General features: G+C 46.7%; 2 protein-coding genes across 6 annotated transcripts in view; both read right to left on the reverse strand.

The window, feature by feature from the left end:
* LOC309364809 (zinc finger protein RFP-like) overlaps nucleotides 1-23,236 on the reverse strand; it is an 80,474-nt gene that overhangs the window by 47,882 nt on the left and 9,356 nt on the right. Inside the window, exons 5-8 of one of the 5 annotated variants that reach the window (XM_081902726.1) lie at nucleotides 21,333-21,451; nucleotides 20,248-20,280; nucleotides 18,942-18,971; nucleotides 16,011-16,804 (exon numbers count right to left, since the gene is read on the reverse strand). In XM_081902726.1, the coding sequence (XP_081758852.1) occupies nucleotides 16,284-16,804; nucleotides 18,942-18,971; nucleotides 20,248-20,280; nucleotides 21,333-21,451 (703 nt within the window). In that variant the 3' untranslated portion in view covers nucleotides 16,011-16,283. Of the gene's footprint in view, nucleotides 1-16,010; nucleotides 16,805-18,941; nucleotides 18,972-20,247; nucleotides 20,281-21,332; nucleotides 21,452-23,236 lie in introns of those variants that run through there. The other 4 variants (XM_081902727.1, XM_081902728.1, XM_081902729.1 and 1 more) reach the window with 4 other exon arrangements.
* Nucleotides 2,618-9,589, reverse strand: LOC309364847 (zinc finger protein RFP-like). Its single transcript, XM_081902798.1, has 7 exons — nucleotides 9,122-9,589; nucleotides 7,768-7,863; nucleotides 7,089-7,319; nucleotides 5,864-5,886; nucleotides 5,296-5,417; nucleotides 4,410-4,439; nucleotides 2,618-3,380 (listed from the first exon to the last, which is right to left on the reverse strand). The coding sequence occupies exons 1-7, from the start codon at nucleotides 9,545-9,547 to the stop codon at nucleotides 2,863-2,865; spliced, it is 1,446 nt and encodes a 481-aa protein (XP_081758924.1). The 5' UTR covers nucleotides 9,548-9,589; the 3' UTR covers nucleotides 2,618-2,862.

Consider the following 23,236-nt stretch of genomic DNA (forward strand, 5'->3'; position numbering starts at 1 on the left):
TCTACAAAATAGACAAGTCATATTCCGCTGCATCTGTTTGTTTTTAAATATATATATTTTTTAAAAAAAATTAGTTACAGTGGTACCTCCCATTATGAAACATATTGGCTTAATGGTTCCCAACCAAGGCCAGGGACACATCACAAGGGCAGCCACAGACCCACACTGACAAGAGCAGCTCCCAGTGACTCACACTGTAGTGTACAAATGTGGAAGTGTGAACTCCACAAAAGGGAGGAATAGGACACCACTCTCTTTTTGCAAACTTGGCAAAAAAATAAGGAGATCCTTGTTGGATCAGGCCAAATGTCCATTTAGTCCCAGATGGTGGAAGATTCCAGACTGAGAAAAGAAAGTAAAACTATGGAACTCCCTCATATGAGAGGCAGGAAAGGCGACCAACCTGGCTGGCTTTAGAAGACTAGACACCCTCAGGAATGGCTACGTGGGGCCTCCACTGTTGGAGGCAGCATGTGCCTTTGAATTGGGATTCCAGAAAGCTAAACAAATAGTATCAAGAAGGTCATGAGCATTACTTCAAAAATGCAGAAGAGCTGCAGCTCAGGAGAACAGCGTCTGCTTGGCATGGAAAAGCTTCCAAGTTCAATCCCTTGCATCTCCCATTTCGGACTGGGAAAGGTCTGAAATCCAGGAGAGCCACAGCCACGCAGTGTAGACACGGCAGAGCAAGTTATCCCTGCATCTAAAGCACCAATGCAGCACAATTACACACACACACATTCCAGTGCATGGCATTTCCAAGATTGACTTTCTGTTCCCACAGTTCAGGCAGGCTCAGTGGCGTAGCGTGGGTTGTCAGCACCTGGGGCAAGGCAAGTAATTTGTGCCCCCTAACCCCCAGATGTTGTGCCCGGTGCGGCCGGCCCCCCCTGCACCCCCCACGCTACGCCACTGAGGAGGCTGGAGCTGAGAGATGTTGTGTTGTGTTTGAGAGGCCTGCTCCTTCCTGATTTGTTTTCCTGCTGCCTCAAGAAACCAGTTGCTGTTGTTAATTCAAGAAAGTTCTCTGTCAAGGCTTCCTGTCCCAGGAGGGGACAAACAATCTGCCCACCCCCTGCTCTGGTGCCCATGATGGAGACAGGCATACAGAGGTACATTATCTCTACAGATAATTCTCATAGCACTAGAACTCGTAGCCCCCAAAGCTGAATGTTGTGAGATCCAGGACAGATCAAAGCATTTCATTGTGCAGCACATAATTAAACTATGGAACTCTCTAACACTGGAGGCAGAGATGGCAACCAACATAAAATCATGAAATTGCCAAGTTGGAAGGGACCACAAGGGTCGCCTAGTCCAGATCTCTGCAATGGAGGCATCTTTTGCCCAACATGGTCTAAAGCTAGTGACCCTTAGATTAAGACGACTGTGTTCCACCCACTGAGCTGGGGACAAGACAAGGGGCAAATTCACGGAGCACTAGGCTGTTAATGGCTCTTAAGGACAATGGCTATGCTCTGCCTCCCCAGTCCAGCGGCAGCAGGCTTCTAAATCTCAGTGGCTGGAAGGGGGGGAGGCTGGTTTTGCTCTCTGGTCCTCCTTGCAGGTTTTCCACAAGCGTCTGGGTGGCCCCTCTTGGGTGCTGGACCAAGTGGGCCACTTTTGTGTCCTTCAACAGGGTGAGTGGAGGCTCACAGGGAAACTTATGATCACACACAAACGTAGCCAACATCATATAGGAGATGGAGCAAGGGGAGGTGGCCCTCAGGCAGGTGGGGAAAGCTGTATTTCAGGAAAAGGAGAGCAGGCTGCAGTGGTCAGTAGTCGGCCGTGCCAATAGTGGAGCCAGAGTGAGTCCTGTCTGATCTTTGAGAGTGGTCAATTCCATAGGCATTTGTTGTTCTAGCTATTAGTATTCCAGGAGAGAAATCAGATGCACCTGGTGCTGAAAAGACACTCCTTGGGGGAGCACTGTGTATTTGGGGTGGGGCTGAGGAACACAGGGAAGGTGCTCTGTGAAATGTATAGGGCAGCACAGCCCATGGGGCCCCTTCCGGAAGCTGCTGGACTGCATCTCCCATCCTCTCTGTCCTCTGGATAATGCTGGATGGGTCAAAGGGGAGTTGGAGTCCAGCATTATCCAGAGGACACCCCATTTGATGCTCCTAACATACACAATCCAGCCTGTAAATAAGGAACGTTAATGCATCAACCCTAAACACATATAGGGACAGAAGCCCCATTGAGGTTTATTTCTGACACAGTGTGAAGATGGTGAGGCTGTATTTGCAGACAATATTTGAAGCTGACGCCCCGTTCAATTTCATTTTCATTTTCTTCCCTTCTGAGGTCTCCAGAGCAAGCAGCTATCCTGCCTGATATGGGTGAAGGGGATCATTTTCCCCCCCTCATCTATTAATCCAATAATGTAGGCATTTTCACAGCTGCATAATGTCTTGTGGGGAGAGGAAGGTTTCCTAGAAATGCAGAGTTGCGAGAGGCCCTGAGGGTCATCTAGTCCCACCCCCTGCAGTGCAGGAAACATTTCCCCCATGTGGGGCTCAAACCCACAACCCTAGGATTAAGAGTCTTGTGCTCTGCCAAATCAGACGTCTCAAAAGGAAAACAAGATTGAAGGTGAAGGTGAGGGAGCCCGTTTGAGGAAAATATTGTTTATTGGGACTGTTAAATGTGTGATTATCTCTTGAAGAAACTGCAGATGGAATTCTGGAAAAAGGAAGGAAAATGCAAAGCAACAACCCCCCCCCCCTTTTCCATTACTTCTGCTGATTTTGACTGGAAAAACTGCCGAAAGTGCCCTTGGCAGGTAAATGTTTTTATATCAGTTATTTTGGTCTGGAGGGAAACTCCTGCTTGGCCTGAGAGGCAGTTTTAGATTTCTCAGGAGATACTGAGGTATGTTTGGTATCCCCACAGAAAAAAGATAGGGAGGAGGGTCTCTCCAGAGAATGAGGCTCCTGAGAACGTGTAGAGTTCGGCTCCGGAGTCAGCGTCAGAAAAAGACACACGTCTCCCTTCATAGTCCAGAGTCACTCGGATCCTCCTGGGCTTCTCCCTCAGGGACAGAGGAGAGTAATCAGGGGAGGTGAAGGCCCAGTACTCGCTTTCCCAATTCTCCAAAGCCCAGATCCCTTCCCCAGGACTGAAGGAGAATAGGCCCTTTCTCCTCACAGACTTTCTAGTGACCCCCAAAGCCCACTCTTCCTCACTTCCCACATTGACTTCCCAGAAATGTCTGCCTGCTGTGAATCCCTCACGTCCCAACACACAAGGCCAGCTGCTAAATCTCTCAGGATTGTCAGGCAGGTCTTGCTCTTTGTCTCTCCATCTTATGCTTTTCTGATTCTCAGACAGGATGAGGCTGGGATGGGCTGTGTCTGGATCCAGAGTGACATTTGCTGTTGAGGAGAAATGACAGAAAGAGAAGATTAGGCAGAGTCAGCTGAGAGACAGAAATGGACATCCTGATGATAATAATAAGAAAATCCCCCCAAAACCATATTCCCTTTCAGGTCAATGGGATTTCTTTCCATCACATGCTAGACTGAGACTCCTCCTTGCAGACTCTCATCAGAATATCTTCCTTGTTGGTTTTTAAATCAGTCTTCTCCACTTTCTTATATGCAATGTGTATTGTGCCTGCCCTCCTCTCAACCCAGACATTTTCTAAGAGAAAAAACCAACTAGTAAACCTTTTACTCATCTCGTCTGTGCTAGTGAAGGGGAAAGAGAGAATTGGAGGAGGCAGGAGAGGAGAGAAGCTGCTTTCCTCTGACCATCTCTGTGGGAATTGGCCTTTGGGTTGGGATGGGAGATGAGGGCTCCTCCATCATCATCATCATCATCATCATAAATTACATTTGCATACTGCCTGTCACCCATAGGTCACAGGGTGGTTCACAGCATAAAAATACAACATAAAAACATATACAGGCGTCCCCTCACTTTCGCGGGGGTCACGTTCTGGGCCCTCGTGCCCACAAGTGAAAATCGCAAACTAGCTTAGCCAGGTGCCTTAGATGTGAGTCTAATGCATGAGAAAAAATTTCATGGGTTACTGTAAACCAAAAAACCAAACAAAAAAACTTGAGACATTTTGCCAAATTTTAAAGATCTGCCAGGGGAGAAATTTTTATCATGAAAACTGACGACCTGTCTGGGAAAAAGAGGACACGTGGCAACCAAGCCTGAAAAAGGTCACATGGAAAAGCAACCCAACCCTCTCTAGGCAGGAATGAAACTCTTCCCTCTTTTTTCTGATCCTTCTGGGCAGTTTCTCTCCCCCCCTTCTGCACCTTCAAGTCCACCCTCTCTGCCTTTGTGGTACAAACAGCAGGGCGAGAGTCAGGCTGTACAGAAGAGACTCTTGACCCCCATGAAACACTAGTCCCCTCTCCTGTGAATTGGGGTCTCCATGTGAAATTTACCTCTCTGAAGATTTCTGAATGACTGAACATCTGAGGAAGCAAAAAGACAGGCTTAATGGGCTACACCGCAACAGCTCCCAAAAAAATCTTTTTACAAAACATCACCATAACATAGCATCTGTTGCTTCCTTATTTCACACAAAAGATTAAATGACAGAACAAATAATTGCAAAGACAACAACTGTAGGCCTAAGGAATTAAAACAACTAGCATGATTAGCTGTGATTCCTGCACTGCAGGGGGTTGGAGTAGAAACTAGATGATCCTTGGGATCCTTTCAAACTACTATTCCATGATTCCATGGGAAAATCAGAAATGCTAATCCATACTAGAAAATGGCAGAATACAATCATTCAAAATCTACAAATAAAATGAGGATCTGTACTGGAGGGCTGGAGGAAGGTTAACATCTGCCCCAACTAAACTGGTGGGGAAAAGCTGTTGAAACCGGTATTTCCAAGCATGCTGACAAACCAAATTGCAGAGGAAGAATCAGCAGAGCTTTACCATGTAATTCCAAAGGTCTCGTGCAATGGGAAGTCTTCCCTCCTGGAATGGGGCTGATCTCATAAGAAGTGTGGAAACTCTTAGGAGATTGGGATGGCTGAAGCATGAGAAATGGCTGGTGAGGTTGAAACTCTGACCAAGAGGCGGCTCAGGCCTTGGCTCTGCTGCTGGGAGACCAGCCAGCCTGGGTTGGAGGTGGAGGAGGAACTGGGTGCTTGCGGGTGCCCTTTTTAACACACTTCACAAGGGGGAAATCTAAGCAAATCTGAAGAAGCCCCAAACAACCTCTCCAGATTGTGTGGAAACAAGGGAGGTTCCATGTGAATCAGGACATTGATACAATTCCCAGTGTGAAATCCCTGCAGCCACTTTTCATTACCTTTCCATTGTTTCATTGCATCTTCCACAAAGTGATTTACATCACAGGATTCCAAGATCCTGTTCCTCAGTTCTGGAGGGAAAGCCAGTGGCTCTCCTTCTCTTTTCTCTCTTTTCTCATACCTGGTGAAAAGAAAAACATTATCAGCCCATTCAAACCCACAATTTCTGGTAAAGAAAAAGAAAGGTATTGAGAGGAGTAAGCCGGCTGGAGGAAGCCCAGAGGGACAGGGAGGCAGTGAGTGGGGAGATTCTTCCACACTACGGACTCCTCAGATGATTGAAATTACCACAGAGTCCATGAATAGAAAGTGCAAGAGAAATAAAAGAGCCCCCATCCCTTTGTGAAGTGATGTGGGGAGGGAGGAGGCAGTGCTCTGGCCTTGATCCTTGGTGGGAGAACTGGGGTGCTATGAGTCCAAAATAGGGCCCCCTGCTTTTACCTGCGAGATGCTGCAGGCAGTGAGTCCTACAATCTCCCCCCTGCAGCCCCTGGAGGGCCATGTCTGAGGTTCTTGCATCCCAGCCTCATGGAGTGATACTAATGGAAATGAGCCAGATCCACTTACCTCTCCAGGGTGCCTCTCACATCCTAGAGGGGAAAAGAGAAGGGAATTCACTGCACACCACAGGCCACACTAGGAAGACCCCCTCAGACCCTGGAGTGGAGGAACACTCTGGCCCTCAGATGTCAGTCTGCCTGGCACATGGCAAGCTTTTGGGGTAAGGATGGCAGAATCAGCCAGTTTTTGTTTCTCTCAGTTTTTATTGTTCCAATCTGAAATTATGAATTTTGCCGATATCAAGTTCTCCACATTTCTACATCAGTTTGCAATTAATTTTTTGAATCCTTTTGAAAATCAACCAGCATTTTAGGGAAATTTCACGTTTGTGGGTTCAAGAGAAGATTATACCCCATCTCTTGTCTTAGATTATAATTTATTAATTTAATCCAGTTTGCATTGTGCAATTCAGACATAAGTAAGCCTAAAGGATAATCCAACTAGGACATTGTCCCAAATTGTCTTCCATAGAAGTCTCAAAATTTCAAATTCTATTTTCCATCTGGAAATTTAAAAAAGGAGCTGCAGCATAAAATGCCTCCAAAGGGGTAATAAAACAGCTCAGTGTTTCTTTCGGCTCACCCACATTCTGCTTTTCCTGTGCCCAGAAAACACGAGTCCAAGTGGTTTTGTCTTTGCCCTGCCTCTTTCCCTCAGGAAAAACCTGCTTCTTAGTGCAACATCAAAGCAAACATCAATCCGGAGAAAACCTGGCTGAGGTTTGCTCTAATTCAGCAGTAAACAGCGGGTTTTCCTGGAGGAAAGGGGTGGGACAAGCAGCAGTCTGGATGAGTCCCTCTGTCTTGCTCTTTGGTCACTGTGACTGAGCACCATTTTGGGCCCATCTGTATCCATGGGGAAGGGGATCAACCCAGAAGTTGTGCAGGAAACGGGAAGAGAAGCTTGGTCAGGAGACTGGCTCATGTCGGAAGGAGGCCTGAACGCATCCTCAGCGAATCCCAGCACAGGGCAGGAAAGCAGCATTGCCAAGCTGGAAGGCATTCAGAGACAAATCATCAGCAAAGGGCAGAAAAGCACCTCCTGTTCCATCAAGAACACAGAAGAATCTCTAGTCTGCATTCAGGTTAGTTAAGCATCCCAGTTCTCTTGGGTCTTCCTGTCCATTCCAAACCTGACTAGAGGCTCCATCATCTCAGCCCCTGCACTCCTTGCATACATGAAAGGGGCAGCCTTCTCCTGGAGCCTTGGGCTGTTCCTCCCACCATCTTACCTGCAGGAGTTCACTCGCTGGCTGCTGACTCTTCTCCTCCATCTCCTGGATGATCTTCTCAAGAGAGGAGAGTTTCCTGGAGAGTCTGGCCAGCTGCTTATCCCTTCTCCCTGCAATCTCCTCCTCCACCTCTTCCACATGATTCAGCAGGCGTTTCTCTTGTTCTTCCAGAAACTGGTGCAGTTGTCTGAACTTCTCCACAATCTTCAGCCTCTCAGTTTCTGTTAATTTCTGCAAGAAAAGAGGAGGTCTGGCTGTGGAAGATGGTCAGTTTTCAAAACATCAGGAAGAGAATTATGAGAATTCCACAGGGACGGCACTTCTGATTTTTCGGAGACATGAAACCTCCAGTGGCTAAAGAAGTAAACATTTATTTTGAGGGGAAGCCCTCTCCATTGCTGTTTCTATTGACTTCTGTTTTGCAGAGGGCTACAGCCTAAAGGAAGGAGCATTTTTTCTAGCCACGGATGTAGGGTAAAGTATGTATTAAAATATTTATACAAGGAGGTAGCTACCCTAACATCTGATTCATTTTCAGAATAATAAATAAATAAGCAGTTAAAATGGAAAAATGAGAAATGCAGAGAAGCTGAAATGGGCAAATTTCCCCATCCCTCCTCAGTCCTGACTTGATTTTTCAAATGCTTGTTTGCTGTCTAGTAACAATAAAGACACTTACCAGGAGGTCTTTGCATTCCTTGTCCAGGGCTGCTTGATAGGCCAGAATTTCCTCTCTCTCTTTCCTCAGAATTTCCAGGCGGCTACAGATCTCTCCCTAAAGAGAAAATGAAAAACTCAGGTTTGATTGAGACAAACAGAGAGTTGATGAATGTTATACAGTGGTACCTCGGGTTAAGTACTTAATTCGTTCCGGAGGCCCGTTCTTAACCTGAAACGGAAGCACCACTTTAACTAATGGGGCCTCCTGCTGCTGCCACGCCGCAGGAGCCCGATTTCTGTTCTTATCCTGAAGCAAAGTTCTTAAACTGAAGCACTATTTCTGGGTTAGCAGAGTGTGTAACCTGAAGTGTATGTAACCTGAAGCGTATGTAACCAGAGGTACCACAGTACTGGCTTCTTGCACCCAGTGGCCTTGCAAAGTAGTATACTGAAGGAAATAAAAGTCCATAGGTTTTCAACCTTTCTGGACCAACTACCTTCTTTTCTGCAGCACCCCTGTGGGGCTCAGGGACCCAGTTAGGTCACCCCTTGCTTGCAGAGCTAACATTAGTTGCATTGCATGGCACAGCAGCATTTTATATATATATAAAGGCATTATATATATATGTTGTTGTTGTTTAGTCGTTTAGTGGTGTCCGACTCTTCGTGACCCCATGGACCAGAGCATGCCATAGGACCAGAGCACGCCCCATGGACCAGAGCACTTCTGTCTTCCACTGCCTCCCGCAGTTTGGTCAGGCTCTTGTTTGTAGCTTCGAGAACACTGTCCAAGCATCTTGTCCTCTGTCGCCCCCTTCTCCTTGTGCCCTCCATCTTTCCCAACATCAGGGTCTTTTCCAGGGAGTTTCCACCCCCCACTCCTAAATCTGCTTCCAACAGATACTTGGGGAGGGGATCCTGCACTGTCTGGTCAATTCCTGGCCACCAGCCCCCCTCCCCCCAGCTGATCCCTTGCTGCTCTCTGCTTTGCAGGGCATTGAGGAGGAATCCTGATAGCTAAAGGAGACATGTACTTAGTTGTGTATGTGCAATTTACATTTGTAGTGTTCTTAATACAGTATGTACAAAGCAACCTTGCTGGGCGATGTGGATGAGGCATTAACCCTTTCTCTCCCCACCATGGTCCCAGTTCAAATCTTTGAAGCTGCTGTGATTATTTCATGGAAATATCCCTTTGTCCCCCTGGCAGAGAGACTTCAACTCCCTCCTCCCAGCTATCCCAGAAGCCCTCAGGCTTCCCCTTGGCTGCTTTTTACACAACAAACAATTCATGCCATGCCTAATTTGGATCTGAGAATTAAAAAGAAGAATCCACAGCTATTTCTCCCCCTCAAGATCCAGGGATCTCCTACCTTGTATTCCTCCAAAGCCTCCTTCAGAGGAATCACCTTGTGATTTTCATGTATCCTGGATCTGTCACACACCACACAGATGGGGGCTTCATGGACTTTGCAGAAGAGCTTGAGGGGCTCCTGATGCTCCTCACAGACTCCTCCTTTTCTTTCTTCCTCTTTCCTTCCTAAAACGCTGATATTCTTGATTAATTGCAAGAAGTTTGCCAGTTGCCGGTTGGGGATGAGATTCTTTTGCTGGACTGTTTCTCTGCACTGAGGGCAGGAAGCCTCTGCCTCCGATTCCTTCCAGTGCTGCATCAAGCAGGACCGGCAGAAGTTGTGCCCACACTCTGGGATGATCACTGGATCCTTAAAATATTCCAGGCAGATGGAGCAAGTGGCTACATCAGAAAGATTCTTGTCGGAATACCCAGCAGCAGCCATGGCTCCCTCACGCCAAAGACCCGAGTTAAGTTTCACTTTCCCTTTTTTGTTCAGCCCCCGGGAACTTCCTTTCCTGGAAATGACTCAGTGACCACGTGAACTTTTTTTTTCTTTTTCTTTAAATGTCCCCAGGTCTTTGCAGCTGTGAAATGTTTTCTCAAAGAGCAGCGAATGCTTCTGGATTGCTTCCCATGCCTTTGATTACACACAAACACACACATACCTAGTAAGTTGTAGTATTCACACTATAACATTTTCATTGGTAGGCTTCCTTGTCATTTTTGAATTGGATAAATTTTGCTGCTGCCCTAAATGGACGGGAGTTCTGATTTAGAAAGTGGGACTTGATTCCGTGATGAAAACTCCTAAAAGTCTGGTTGCTAATTTTAACTTAACCCGTTCTTAGCAAGCTGGCAAAGATCTTTAGATTGAAACAGACACTTTCAGCATTGCCAACCTGGTGCCCTCTCTTTGCTGAAGACTACAACTCCCATCATCCCTGGCCAGGACATCTCCAGGTATGGTTGGGAAGGCCCCCTGACTGAAGGCCCTGCAGAGCTGCTGCCAGTCAGTGGAGGCAGTACTGACCTCAATGGAGCAATCGGCTGGCTTTTCAGAAGGTACCATCTGCATGGCGGCCCTCCCAGTTATGGAGCTCCTTCTCTAGATATGAATGCCTGTTATGACTTGGCTATTATTATTAATCCATATTACTACATAGTGTGAAGTCTCCCTATATTCCTAATAAAGCGTGGTCCCTTGCAATGGCTGAAAAACCTGGAGGGCTTTAACAGAGGATTAGATAAAATTCATGGAGACCTTGGATGGTTATAAAGTGGTACCTTGATTTTCGAATAGCTTAGTTCCCAAGCAACTCGGAACTCGATCACTGCAAACCTGGAAGTAGGTGTTCCGGTTTTTGAACTTTGCCTCAGAAGCCAAATGTGCTCCTGAGCTTCCATTTCACCCTTGTGCAGCTAATTTAAGTTCCCCCCATCGTAATTAAGACTTTTTTCCTCCCGTTTTGACCCTTGCGCAGCTAATTTAAGTCGTCCTCCGCCCCCCATCGTAATCAAAGTCTTCCGTTTCTGATTGCAGTGTTCTGAGGTGATATTTGGTGCTTTTGCTATTTTTTCACATTTTTGTTTGTGTTGCTTCATTTTTGTGACTATGGCTTGTTTTTCATTTTATGATTGATTGATTGATTGATTGATTGTGTGACTGCGGAAATGGATAAAAGCCCCCCATTCAAACAATGACTATCATTAGTGCAGGTAAGGAAAACAATAATCTTAATTTTTATCATCTACAATACTGTGAGGTTTCGAAAAGTAATGCAAAAGTGTCTTTTTAATTTTCTTTATAATGCTATATTTTCTTCTTAATTAATGCTTGCGAAATGTTTCTGAAATAGCTGTGTATTAAGAATATTGTAGTACCTGCCTTATATCATGTAAAGGAATGTAAACTGCTTGTAATCCAGTTAAGTGCTGCCTGTGAATTTACTGCTCTGCCTGCCTGCTAAGACATTAATGGCCCTGGCTAAGGTCTTGCATAGTGGACGCGGGTGGCGCTGTGGGTTAAACTACACAGCCTAGGACTTGCCGATCAGAAGGTCAGCAGTTCAAATCCCCGTGACAGGGTGAGCTCCCGTTGCTCGGTCCCTGCTCCTGCCAACCTAGCAGTTCGAAAGCATGTCAAAGTGCAAGTAGATAAATAGGTACCGCTCCGGCAGGAAGGTAATTGGCGTTTCTGTGTGCTCCTCTGGTTCGCCAGAAGCTGCTTGGTCATGCTGGCCACATGACCCGGAAGCTGTATGCCAGCTCCCTCAGCCAATAAAGCGAGATGAGCGCCGCAACCCCAAAGTCAGCCACGACTGGACTTAATAGTCAGGGGTCCCTTTTTTTGTTTTTTTAATGAATATTTATTAGCATTTTCATAGATCACACAAAACAAAACAAAAACACATAAAATTTCAATTACTTATTTTCATATAACTTGTTTCTCAGACCTCCTCACACCTCCCCTTCCTGTATTCCAATTTAAATTGTCGATTCAGCAAATCCTTTAAACCTTATTAATTTAACCCATTTTAAAAACCAATTTTAACTTATCCAAAGTTCAGCATCAATACATATACTTAAACTTATTCATTCTTAGCTATATTTCCTAAAGTCGACCAAAACTTCCCTTCCACGACTTTCCCAATTTCCATACAAATAGCAAATACAAATAAAAACAGAACAAATTATAATTATATACCCTTTGGATTTCCAAACAGCGCCCACCCTTTTCCCGGTTTCAGTCCCAAGCAAATGTCTATCAGTCTCAAATATTCTGTTTAACCTGGAGATCTCACGTCCGAGGCCCTTAATTCTCTCTCAATTCCTCTCTGCTGGTTTTTTTGATTGTCCTTAGTGTTAAACCCCAAATCTCGGAGAGGCTCCGGCCCAACAAGATCCATGTTTCTTCCAGCCAGACCTCCATATTTATGAATAAAGCCAATGGGGTACTACAAATCTTGTTTCATGTTCCTTTCAAGTCCAAATGTCCCCAAAGCTCCAACTTCCACCTTAATCAAGTTTATAATCCTTCGGTCTTCAGATCTCCACATAAGGATATCTCTCAGTACTCCACTCTCCAATTCAGGCCAGGCTTTCCACATCAGACTTTTATTTTCTTTTATTGCCATAATGTCAGGCCTCAAGGTACAACTCTCCTTTGACATCTGCAGAATTGCAGCTCCTCCTTCTTTTTCTTCAGGGGCAACATATGTCTCCTTCTCCATATTCTCAAAACTCTCAAGTTTCTCTATTTGTCCAGTTGGATAGGCTTCCTGTTTCACATCCTTATCAGATTCAACAATGCTCCTTACTGCTAAGTCCAGGATTGTAACGTTTGTAGCCAAAACATCAGTTTAACCTTGTAACTTTCCCAAGAGAACAAATGCTCTGTCCAATTCAGCCTGGATTTTCCCACTTCCAGCAATTCCTGTAATGTCGCTAAGTCCCTCTAGGGGGATTTTAGTTACTTAATATTCCTTTCAACTCAAGTCCCAAAAATCACGTTATTTTGTATCAGTCCTTCCCTATTTTCAACAAATTGTAGCAAATGTAACCAGCAGAAATAACAAAAGCAGAGTTCTCTCTTTCCGTTTTGACAGCTAGCTTGACAGCTGTCAAACCCTTCAGTATTTCATCAACAGGCTCTCTCACGGGACGCTCCCGGGTCCGGGGTGTGTGTGAAACTTCAGCTCTCAAAATTAGCCTTTTATCCTCCAGCAAGAAATCTTTGTAATGTCAAACCGTGAAGTTAAGATCTTTTGCAGAAAAGAAAGAAAAAGTTATCTCGACCTTAGCTAGCAGGTCCTTTGCTTTAAGTTGTTTACAAAGGGGGGGGGCGGACTTCCTTTTTAGCCCTTCCCCGCTCGTTCCTAATTCAACAAATTTTTCTTTTAAAGTCCCAATTTCCGTACAACTCACGGGTTGTTGCTTTAGAGTCCAATTGTTCAAAGGAAAAAGTCAGCGCTCTCCGACAATGGCTTGCGGCTTCACTCCAGAGAAGAAGAAGCAGTACTCTCAGCACCGCGCCTCACCCCGTCCCCGTTCCGAAGCCTTTAAAAAGGCTTCTTCGCAGATTGGGGGGGCGCAAATGGTGCCCGCTGAGTCACCACGCTCACAGGCTTCCCCGCCTGTGATTTTTAAGGGTCCCCGCATCGCCGCAGCGGTAAGACCCGATCCTGCAGAGCCGATTCCCTCCGGAGCTCGGAAGGAATCCACCATTAATCGATGGCGCTAACCCGGAAGTCCCCAATAGTCAGGGGTCCCTTTACCTTTACCTAACCATATTCCCCAGCAGGTAAATGCGTAACTTTTCAGCCTGCCCTTGTTGACTTTGGGCGGCAGAGACGGGGGAGACAACCAGATGACTAGAAACCTGGGCTTGGGGAGAGTTGGGTTCAAGTCCCTTTTTAGCTTTAGGAATTCATAATCCCCTGGACCCGTTGCTGTTCCTGATACCAGTCAGCCTCACAGAGCTGTTTTGGGGATAAAAAGCAGTGTGAGGGGGGAATAAATGATTTAACCAGCACTAGGTCCCCATGTTGCTAGCACCTGCTCACAACACCTTGCCATAATTTCAGCTGCGTTTCCGACAGTCATAGCAGTCTGTTTCTCTTCTCCACGCATCACTACGGTTTGAAAACTTGCTGGTTGCAGCAATGCTTGATTTAGTGTGAATGTGATTCTCAAACCACTTTCTTTGAACATAAGCATGTGTTTGCGGTGCAATAAGAATGCAGTTTCACAAATCAATGAAAAAGAAGCTAAAAGTGACATAAAAGGAAAGGGGAATGGGGAGGGAGAAGGAAAGGAACAAGCTCAGGTACTAGTTCTTAAAGTTATAATGACCAGTTGGGGTAGAAACAGTGATGGAGTGACTGTTACTAGGTGACAGTAGCGGTAGCAATGGAATAACTCTTACAGTGGTGCCTTGCAAGACGAAAAGAATCCGTTCTGTGAGTCTCTTCGTCTAGCGGTTTTTCGTCTTGCGAAGCAAGCCCATTGACGGATTAGCGCTATTAGCGCTATTAGTGGCTTATCGGCTTATTGGATAAGCGGCTTAGCGGCTTAGAAAAAGGGGGGGAAAGGGGGGAAAAACCGCAGGAACTTGCAATACATTTTCGTCTTGCGAAGCAAGCCCATAGGAAATTTTGTGAAGCACCTCCAAAACGGAAAACTCTTTCGTCTAGCGAGTTTTCCGTCTTGCGAGGCATTCGTCTTGCGGGGCACCACTGTATTTGTTTCTCTCTTTCTTTCTCTCTCTGCTCTGCAACCTCATGCAATATTGGCATTTGCTCAGTTCTATGTATGTCTATTTCCAGCATGGCCTACTTTAAAAAGGGTTCAGTCTAAGCCCTGATGTTTCATCCATTGTGTCATTTAAAGTCCCACTGTGTTGTGCGCCTTCAAACAGCATTCTTGAACATGCTTATTGCTCCCATTGTTTTTCTGCATTTTGACTGCCAATGGAAGAGAAATGTGTTAGGGTGCTTTAATATTTGTCCATTCTAGGCAAAATGGCCACTCAAGTCAGCTTCTCCCTGGGGTTCCCAATGTGGCCTTTGGCCCCTCCCATTTGTAACGAGGGCTGCTTTTTTAACGCAGGATGGTTGTGGAGGGGGCTGCATGGTGTTGCCTGTCAGCAGTGGGGAGTGGGCATCGGGCCAGACCCCCAGCTCAGGGTGCCCGGGGAAAGGGGTGCGTGCCCCCGGCAAGGAGCAGGGGAAGGTGCTGGAGGTGACCGAGGAATAAAACCAAGCCGAAGGTGGAGGGGATTAGGGCTTATCTGCTCCCCCCGCCAAAAATATTTTTATTCAAGTTGGCTCCCATGCTTGTAAAGATCGGTTGCTGGAGGCTGCGGGGGGGGGGGCAAGGCTGCTTTTGCTCTCTGGTCCTCCTTGCAGGTTTCCCACAGGCGTCTGGGTGGCCCCTCTTGGGCGCTGGACCAAATGGGACACTTTTGTGTCCTTCCTTCCACGTGGTGAGTGGAGGCTCAAAGGGAAACGTACGATGACACACAAATGAGGCCAACATCATATAGGGGATGGTGGAAGGGGAGGTGGCGCTCAGGCAGGTGGGGGGAAGGTGTCTTTATTCCATCATGTGCCACCACCCCATGGAAAACGCAGGGAAAGGAGAGCAGGCTGCACCGGTCAGTAGTCAGCGTCCCTGATAGTGGAGCCAGAGTGAGTCCTGCCTGATCTTTGAGAGGGGTCAATTCCACAGGCATGTGTTGTTCTAGCTCTTAGTATCCAAGGAGAGAAATCAGATGCACCTGGTGCTGAAAAGACACTCCTTGGGGGAGCACTGTGTATTTGGGGTGGGGCTCAGGAACACAGGGAAGGTGCCCTGTGTAATGTATGGGGCAGCACAGGCCATGGAGCCCCTTCTGGAAGCTGCTGGACTGCAATTCCCATCCTCTCTGTCCCCTGGCCATGCGTCCAGCATTATCCAGAGGACACCCCATTTGATGCATCCACTCAAAACACATTTAACTGAGCAGAAGCCCCACTCAATGCAAGGTTTACTTCTGACAACGTGTGGAGATGGCGAGGCTGTATTTGCAGAGGCCATTTGAAGATGATGCCCTGTTCAATTTCTTTTTCTTTCTCTTCCCGTCTGAGGTCTCCAGAGCAAGGAGCTATCCTGCCTGACGTGGGGGAAGGGGTTCATTTTTTACTCATCTATTAATCCAATGATGCATGCATTTTCACAGCTGCATAAGGTCTTGTGGGGAGAGGAAGGTTTCCTAGAATTGCGAAGTTGTGAGGGATCCTGAGGGTCATCTAGTCCCACCCCCTGCAGTGCAGGAAACATTTGCCCAACGTGGGGCTCAGACCCACAACCCTGAGATTAAGAGTCTCATCCTCTGTCAAATCAGACATCTCAAATGGAAAACAAGATTGAAAGTGAGAAAATTTATTAGGACTCCTAAAAGTGTGACTGTCTCTCTAAGAAGTGAGCTGCAGAGGGAATTCTGGGAAAAGGAAAGAAAATGCAAAGTAAGAGCAGCCCATTTTTCTTTTGTTATTTCTGCTGAATTGACTGGAATGAATCCTCTCAAAGGGCTCTTGGAAAACTGCCCGATGTGCTCTTGGCGGGTAAATGTTTTTTATATCAGTCACTCTGGTCTGGAGAGAAACTTCTGCTGGGACTGAGAGGCAGATTTAGTCTCCTCAGGAGATACTGAGGTGGGTTTTATAATTTCCCCACAGATGAAAGAAAGGAAGGAGGGTCTCTCCAGAGAACGAGGCTCCTGAGAACGTGTAGAGTTTGGCTCCTGAGTCAGCGTCAGAAAAAGACACACGTCCCCCTTCATAGTCCAGAGTCACCCGGATCCTCCTGGGCTCCTCACTCAGGGACAGAAGAGAAGGAAAATGGGATGTCCAGGCCCAGTACTTCTCTCTCATCTTCTCCACAGACCAGATCCCTTCCTCAGGCCTTAAGGAGAAGCTGCCCTTTCTCCTTACAGACTTCCTGGCAACCCCCAAAACCCACAATTCCCCACTTTCCACAGTGACTTCCCAGAAATGGCTGCCTTTTGTGAATCCCTCACGTCCCAACACACAATGCCAGTCACTGAATCTCTCAGGATTATCAGGCAGGGCTTGAGGTTTGTCTCCCAATCTCACGCTTTTCTGATCCTCCGACAGGATGAGGCTGGGATGGGCTGTGTCTGGATCCAGAGTGACATTTGCTGTTGGGGAGAAGATGAGGGAAAGAGAAGATTAGGCAGAGTCAGCCAAGAGACAGAAACAGACATCTTGATAATAATAATAATAATAATAATAATAATAATAATAATAATAATAATACTACAGTGGTGCCTCGCAAGACGAAAAGAATCCGTTCCGCGAGTCTCTTCGTCTTGCGGTTTTTTTGTCTTGCAAAGCAAGCCCATTAGCGGATTAGCGCTATTAGCGGCTTAGCGGATCAGCTGATAAGCGGCTTAGCGGATCAGCTGATAAGCGGCTTAGCGGATCAGCTGATAAGCGGCTTAGCGGCTTAGAAAAAGGGGGGAAGGGGGGGGAAACCGCAGGAACTCGCAAGACATTTTCGTCTTGCGAAGCAAGCCCATAGGAAATTCATTTTGCGAAGCACCTCCAAAACGGAAAACCCTTTCGTCTAGCGGGTTTTCCGTCTTGCGAGGCATTCGTCTTGCGGGGCACCACTGTAATAATAATAATAATAACCCCGAAAAGCCCAATTCCATTTCAGATCAAGGGGATTTCTTTGCATCTCATGCTAGACTGAGACTCCTCCTTGCAGACTTTCATCAGAATAAATATCTTCCTTGTTGGTTTTTAAATCAGTTTCCTTCACTTTCTTATATTCGATGTGTATTGTGCCTGCCCTCCTCTCAAACCAGGCATTTTCTAAGGGGAAGAACCACCCAGGAACCCTTTTACTCAGCTCTTCTGTGTTATCTAAGGGGAAAGAGAGGAGAATTGGAGGAGGCAGGAGAGGAGAGAAGCTGCTTTCCTCTGACAATCTCTGTGGGAATTGGCCTTTGGGGACCTCTGGTTGGGGTGCAGGATGAGGACCCCCCTGTAATAATAATAATAATAATAATAATAATAATAATAATAAAAAATATTTGCATACTTCCCTTCATTCATAGGTCTCAGGGTGGTTCACAGCATAAAAATACAACACAAAACCACATAGTGTATAGGGGGTTACGTTCTGGGCCCTCGTGCCCATAAGTGAAAATTGTGTTACGTGGGGAGCCTGTTTATTCCTGCTCACCATCTCTCTCACCCACTTGGTCTCTCCTTGCCTTCCTCCCCACCATCTTGGAAGTTTGGGGCTTGCCGCCAGGGAAGAGGAGTCAGGTGGCAGGGCAATTTTACAAAGGATGGCTTATTCAATGCTTCTCTTTTGGATTTAATTAATACCATAAGACTAGTTCCCTGGGGGAAGGGAGAATAACTCAAAAGGTTACCAATCAGGGGCTGAGACAGTCATGATAGGCAAGTGTAGAGTTGCCATATTTTGAAGAGCAAAAAAGAGGACACATTTGCCAACTTCTACTCTTAACCATGGATCGCTATGACAACTCTCATTTTAAATACCCCTACTCTATGCAGGCTTTCGAAGCTGTGATATACTGCTAGTAGCAATGTTCTTAACTTTCAACAACAACAACAATAATAATAATACATATTGCTCCCTCGCTAGCCACATGAAAGTATTTGGGCTCATGTTCACATCTTTGTGAATGCAAGTGTGCACAGAACAATTTATTAAACTGTTAAACATGTACATATGGACTCTCCTTAAGGGCAGGGGGGTGTTAACTCTTGCCCTCCCAGACTCCTTCCTCAAGATCTTGTAGCTGAGCCTGCATCCTTTTAGTTCAGCCACAAGAGAAGGGTTTTATACAGGATGTGGCTAGCTTAAGATGCTGCTCTGTTGCAATTCTCTGCTGCAAACTAGCTTAGCTGGGTGCCTTAGATTTGAGTCTAATGCATGAGAAAAAATTTCATGGGTTACTGTAAACCAAACCAAACAACCTGAAACATTTTGCCAAATATAAAAATTTTAAAAATCCACCCAGGGGAGAATTTTAATCATGAAAGTAGAGGACCTGTCTGAGAAAAAGAGGACATGTGGCAACCAGTCCTGAAAAAGGTCACATGGAAAAGCAACCCAACTCTCTCTAGGCAGGGATGAAACGCTTTCCTGCTCAGTCTGATCCTTCTGGGCAGTTTCTCTCCCCCCCTTCTGCACCTTCAAGTCCACCCTCTCTTCCTTTGTGGTACAAACAGCAGCGGCCAGAGTCAAGCTGTACAAAAGAGACTCTTGTGAATTGGTCTGCATGTGAAATTTACCTCTCTGAAGATTTCTGAATGACTGAACATCTGAGGAAGCAAAAAGACAGGCTTAACAGGCTACAGTGCAATAGCTAAATAAATTAAATCTTTTTTACAAAACATCACCATAACATAGCATCTGTTGTTTCCTTATTTCAAGCAAAAGATTAAATCTTAGAACAAATAATTGCAAAGACGACATCTGTAGGTCTAAGTAGTGATGTTAAATATTCTCCAAAAGATTATTCTTGAGAATGTAATATCACTAAGCCTAAGGAATTAAAACAATTAATGTGTTTAGTTGTAATTCCTGCATTGCAGGGGGCTGGACTAGATGATCCTTTCAAACTCTGCTATTCCATGATTTCATGGGAAAATCAGAAATGGTAAACCATACTAGTAAATGGTGGAATACAATCATTCAAAATCCACAAATGAAATGGGGATCTGAACTGGATGGATGAAGAAAGGTTTAACATCTGCCCCAAATAAACTGGTGGGGAAAAGCTGTTGAAACTGGAATTTCCAAGTATGCTGACAAACCAAATTGCAGAGGGAAAATTGGCAGAGCTTTGCACTGTACTTCCAAGAGTCTCGTGCAATGGGAAGTCTATCCTCATGGAATGGGGCATATCTCAAAAGAACTGTGGGAACTCTCAGGCAATGGGGATGGCTGAAGCACGAGAAATGGCTGGTGAGGTTGAAACTCTGAGGAAGAGGCGGCTCAGGCCTTGGCTCTGCTACTGAGGGACCAGCCTGGCAGGAGGTGGAGGAGGGACTGGGTGCTTGCGGGTGCCCCTTTTAACACACTTCACGAGGGGGAAATCCAAGCAAATCTAGAGAAGCCCCAAAAGAACCTCTCCAGATTGTGTGGAGGGAAAACAAAATGCAAGGGAGATTCCTTATACGTGAGAACTTGACAAAATGGACATTGGACTGACCCTGTAGGATCCTCCTTAAGGGCTTTTGTAAGATATTGTAAGGCTCTGAGGCTTTTCGCCACAATCAAGCAGTATATAAATTTTATGAAAGAAAGCAAAATCTATAAAATTAACCAGGAAACCAGATTAACAGTCTATAGGCAAGAAAGGAACCCAGACTGGTGTGCAGGTTCTTCTCAGGGACAAGCTCTGCCCCCAATCCAAGCCTTCAACCTCCCTCCCAGTTCATTCATGGGACAAAGAACCTAAACACCACTAGAGAACTATTACCCAGAGTTACACCATTGATGGGGATCCCAAAGTCTGCAGAACAGATGGTTCAACACCCATGAAATATCAGTCCCCATCCCTCCTGTAAAATTGTTCCTCCCCTGTAAATTTACCTTTCTGAATCTGTTCACTGAATAGCAGAGCATCTGAGGAAGCAAAAAGATATAAAGTGTAAGGGCAACACTCTTCCACCAGAAATAAATCTCCATACAAAAGTAGCACTTCATAACGTGGCATCCTTAAATTCAAGCACAATCATTAAATATTAATTAAATTGTACAAAAAATAATTTAAAACAAGAATATCATAGGAAGAATCTACGAAAATAACTAAAGCTTTAAAACTCAGCCATCATAAAGCAAGCTTACAAATAAGAGAATAAAAATATTCAGCATGAATCCTGCTGGTCTCTGAACTTTGTCCCTGAAATTGGGCTCTGCATTGGAGGACTGGAGGGGAGGCAGAGCAAGAGGAATCCCGAAAAAGGAGGCAGAGGGGAGATGGAGGCAGCCTTAACATCTTCCCCAAGTAAAGGGGGGGGGCAAAATTGTGAAACACATGTAGAAGCAAAGGTTGCTGTAGAAGGACTGGCAGAGCTCTCAGGCAAAAGGAAACCCTTCCTCACAAACCTTCTACAAATCTTTAAGGTTCTTCACAAGCATAATTGTGCCATTTGGGGCTCATGTGCTCTTGCTTCCACTCTCAATGGGGGAACTCTCAGGAGATCTTGAAGGCTGAAGCCCTAGATATGGCAGCTGCAGGGGGACGTCTGAGGAGGAGATGGCTCAGGCCTTGGCTCCACGGCTGAGAAACAAGCCTGAGCAGGAGGCAGAGGGGGAACTGGGGGCTTCTTAATGCCCACTGACTCCATTCAGAGAAGGAGAACCTCCAAAAGGACAACCTCAGATTGTGCAGACAGGGAACCACAAGGAAAAGGAGGTTCCGTAGAATTGTAAACAGAAGCACATGGGAGGAAAAAATCCTGACTTTGCTCTACACTCTGGTTCAGGCTTTCTTTACAGGATCCAGCGTCACAATATACATGGGCCATTCTGGGCAACAGGAAATGAAGGCTGGAGCCCCAAGAAGGAAGGGATCCTGGGGTTACTCAATTCCATGCAATAAGAGTCTGGTATGTTCAGTTCTGAAGAAGTAGCAGAATTCCCAGTGTGAAATCCTGGCAGCCATTTTTCATTACCTTCCCATTGTCTCATTGTATCCTCCACAAGGTGATTTAGATCACAGGATCCCAAGATCCTGTTCCTCAGTTCTGGAGGGAAAGCCAGTGGCTTCTCTGGACTCTCTCTTTTCTCATACCTGGTGAAAAGAAAAACAATGAATGGCCCCATTGTGGCCCCGTCTCCCTAATTCTTGCAGGGGATTATTAGGTAGTGGGTTGACATAGCAGCCGGCACAGCGATTTCTTCAAGTAGCTCTTTATTTTGTAAGCTGGAATAGAACTGACTGCAAACAGCTCAGCCGGCCTGCTTTTATAGGCAGCCGGCTGTCAACATTGTAACAACAACAGCCCAGAGTTCCCGCCTAAAATAACTGATGCGGACCTGAGTGAAAACTATCTACAGACCTGAGTGAAAACTATATACAGTATCCCCCTGTTGGCCCAGGGTGAACTACACTACATAACACCCCTCCCCACCGAAATAAGGCGTTAGTTACAATCGTAATGGTTTCCTTATATACAGCACTACGCGTAATGGTTCAATTAGGCACAAAAGCATATCGGTTACATTTCCCATACTTAGACCAACAGTGATACATGTCCAACAACATAGTCCTTTAAATAAGTTGGGCGCTTGGAAACTCTGCCAGACCGCCGGGGACTGGTAGCCAAGTCCGGAGGGCCACACAGTTCTCGCTGAGGCTGTGGTGCGACCCTAGGTGGCGTTGGAACCAACTCCCCTGGATCCGCTGCTGTGGGTGGAGCCTCCGCAAGTGGAGTGGTCTGAGTCTGTTCTGAAGCGGCTTGGTTCGGCTCCACGCTGGCAGTTTGCGAGGGAGGTGTAGGTGGGGCCTCGCCATCTGTACGTGTCTCTTCTGGAGCCGCAAGCGCAGTTGGGGGCACCTCGGTAGTGTCCAAGTCCCCAACCCTGCGCCTAAGCTGGTCTATGTGCCGTCGCCACAAGCGTCCGTCTTCGAGTGCCACCTGGTACGAGCGAGGTCCAGTGACTCCCACTACTGTGGCTGGCACCCAAGGAATGTCCCCCACATAGTTCCGGGCAAAGACCTGGTTTCCTGGGACAAATGACCGTGGCGCGTTGGCACAGCCTGGGGGTTCAGCCACGGCAAAGTCCGGGTGTAGCCGGTCAAGCGGTGACCTGAGGCGGCGGCCCATAAGCAGTTCAGCAGGACTCCTCCCTGTGGCCGCATGAGGGGTGATGTGTTGCACGAACAAGTATTCGGCGACCCGCTCATGCCAGTCTCCCCGGTCCAGGCGCGCCAGTGCCTCTTTTGCCGAGCGCACCATTCTTTCCGCTTGCCCGTTGCTGGATGGATGAAAGGGTGCCGTTAGGGCATGGCGGATGCCCAGTCCCAAAAGATACCGCTCAAACGTGCCTGACGTGAACTGCGGTCCGTTGTCAGAGACAAGGACATCAGGACACCCATGTGTTGCAAACAGGCCTCGCAGCACCCGGATGACAGCTTCGGTAGTGGTGGAGGGCATCAGGGCGACCTCCAGCCATTTGGAATAGGCATCCACCACTACCATAAAGGTCCGGCCGTGAAAGGGGCCAGCCAGATCGATGTGCACCCTCGACCAGGGTGTCTTTGGCGTCTCCCAGGTGTGTCCCTTAGCTGCCGGTGGTGCAGGCCTCGACTCTTGGCACGCTTGACAGGCGGACACCCAGGCAGTGATGGCATCGTCCATATTAGGCCACCAGACGTAACACCGAGCCAACGCCTTCATTTTGACAATTCCCGGGTGGCCAACGTGCAGAGCCTCCAGGACGCGCTGACGGAGTCCCTGGGGAATCACGACGCGGTCTCCCCACAGCAGACAGCCACGATGAGCTGAGAGTTCATGTTGTCTGGTTGCGAAGGGCTGGAACTCCGATGCAAAAGGCCCTTGTGGCCACCCCCTCC

The sequence above is a fragment of the Podarcis melisellensis genome (assembly GCF_964234715.1).
Source record: "Podarcis melisellensis genome assembly, chromosome: 2".
NCBI lineage: Eukaryota > Metazoa > Chordata > Lepidosauria > Squamata > Lacertidae > Podarcis > Podarcis melisellensis.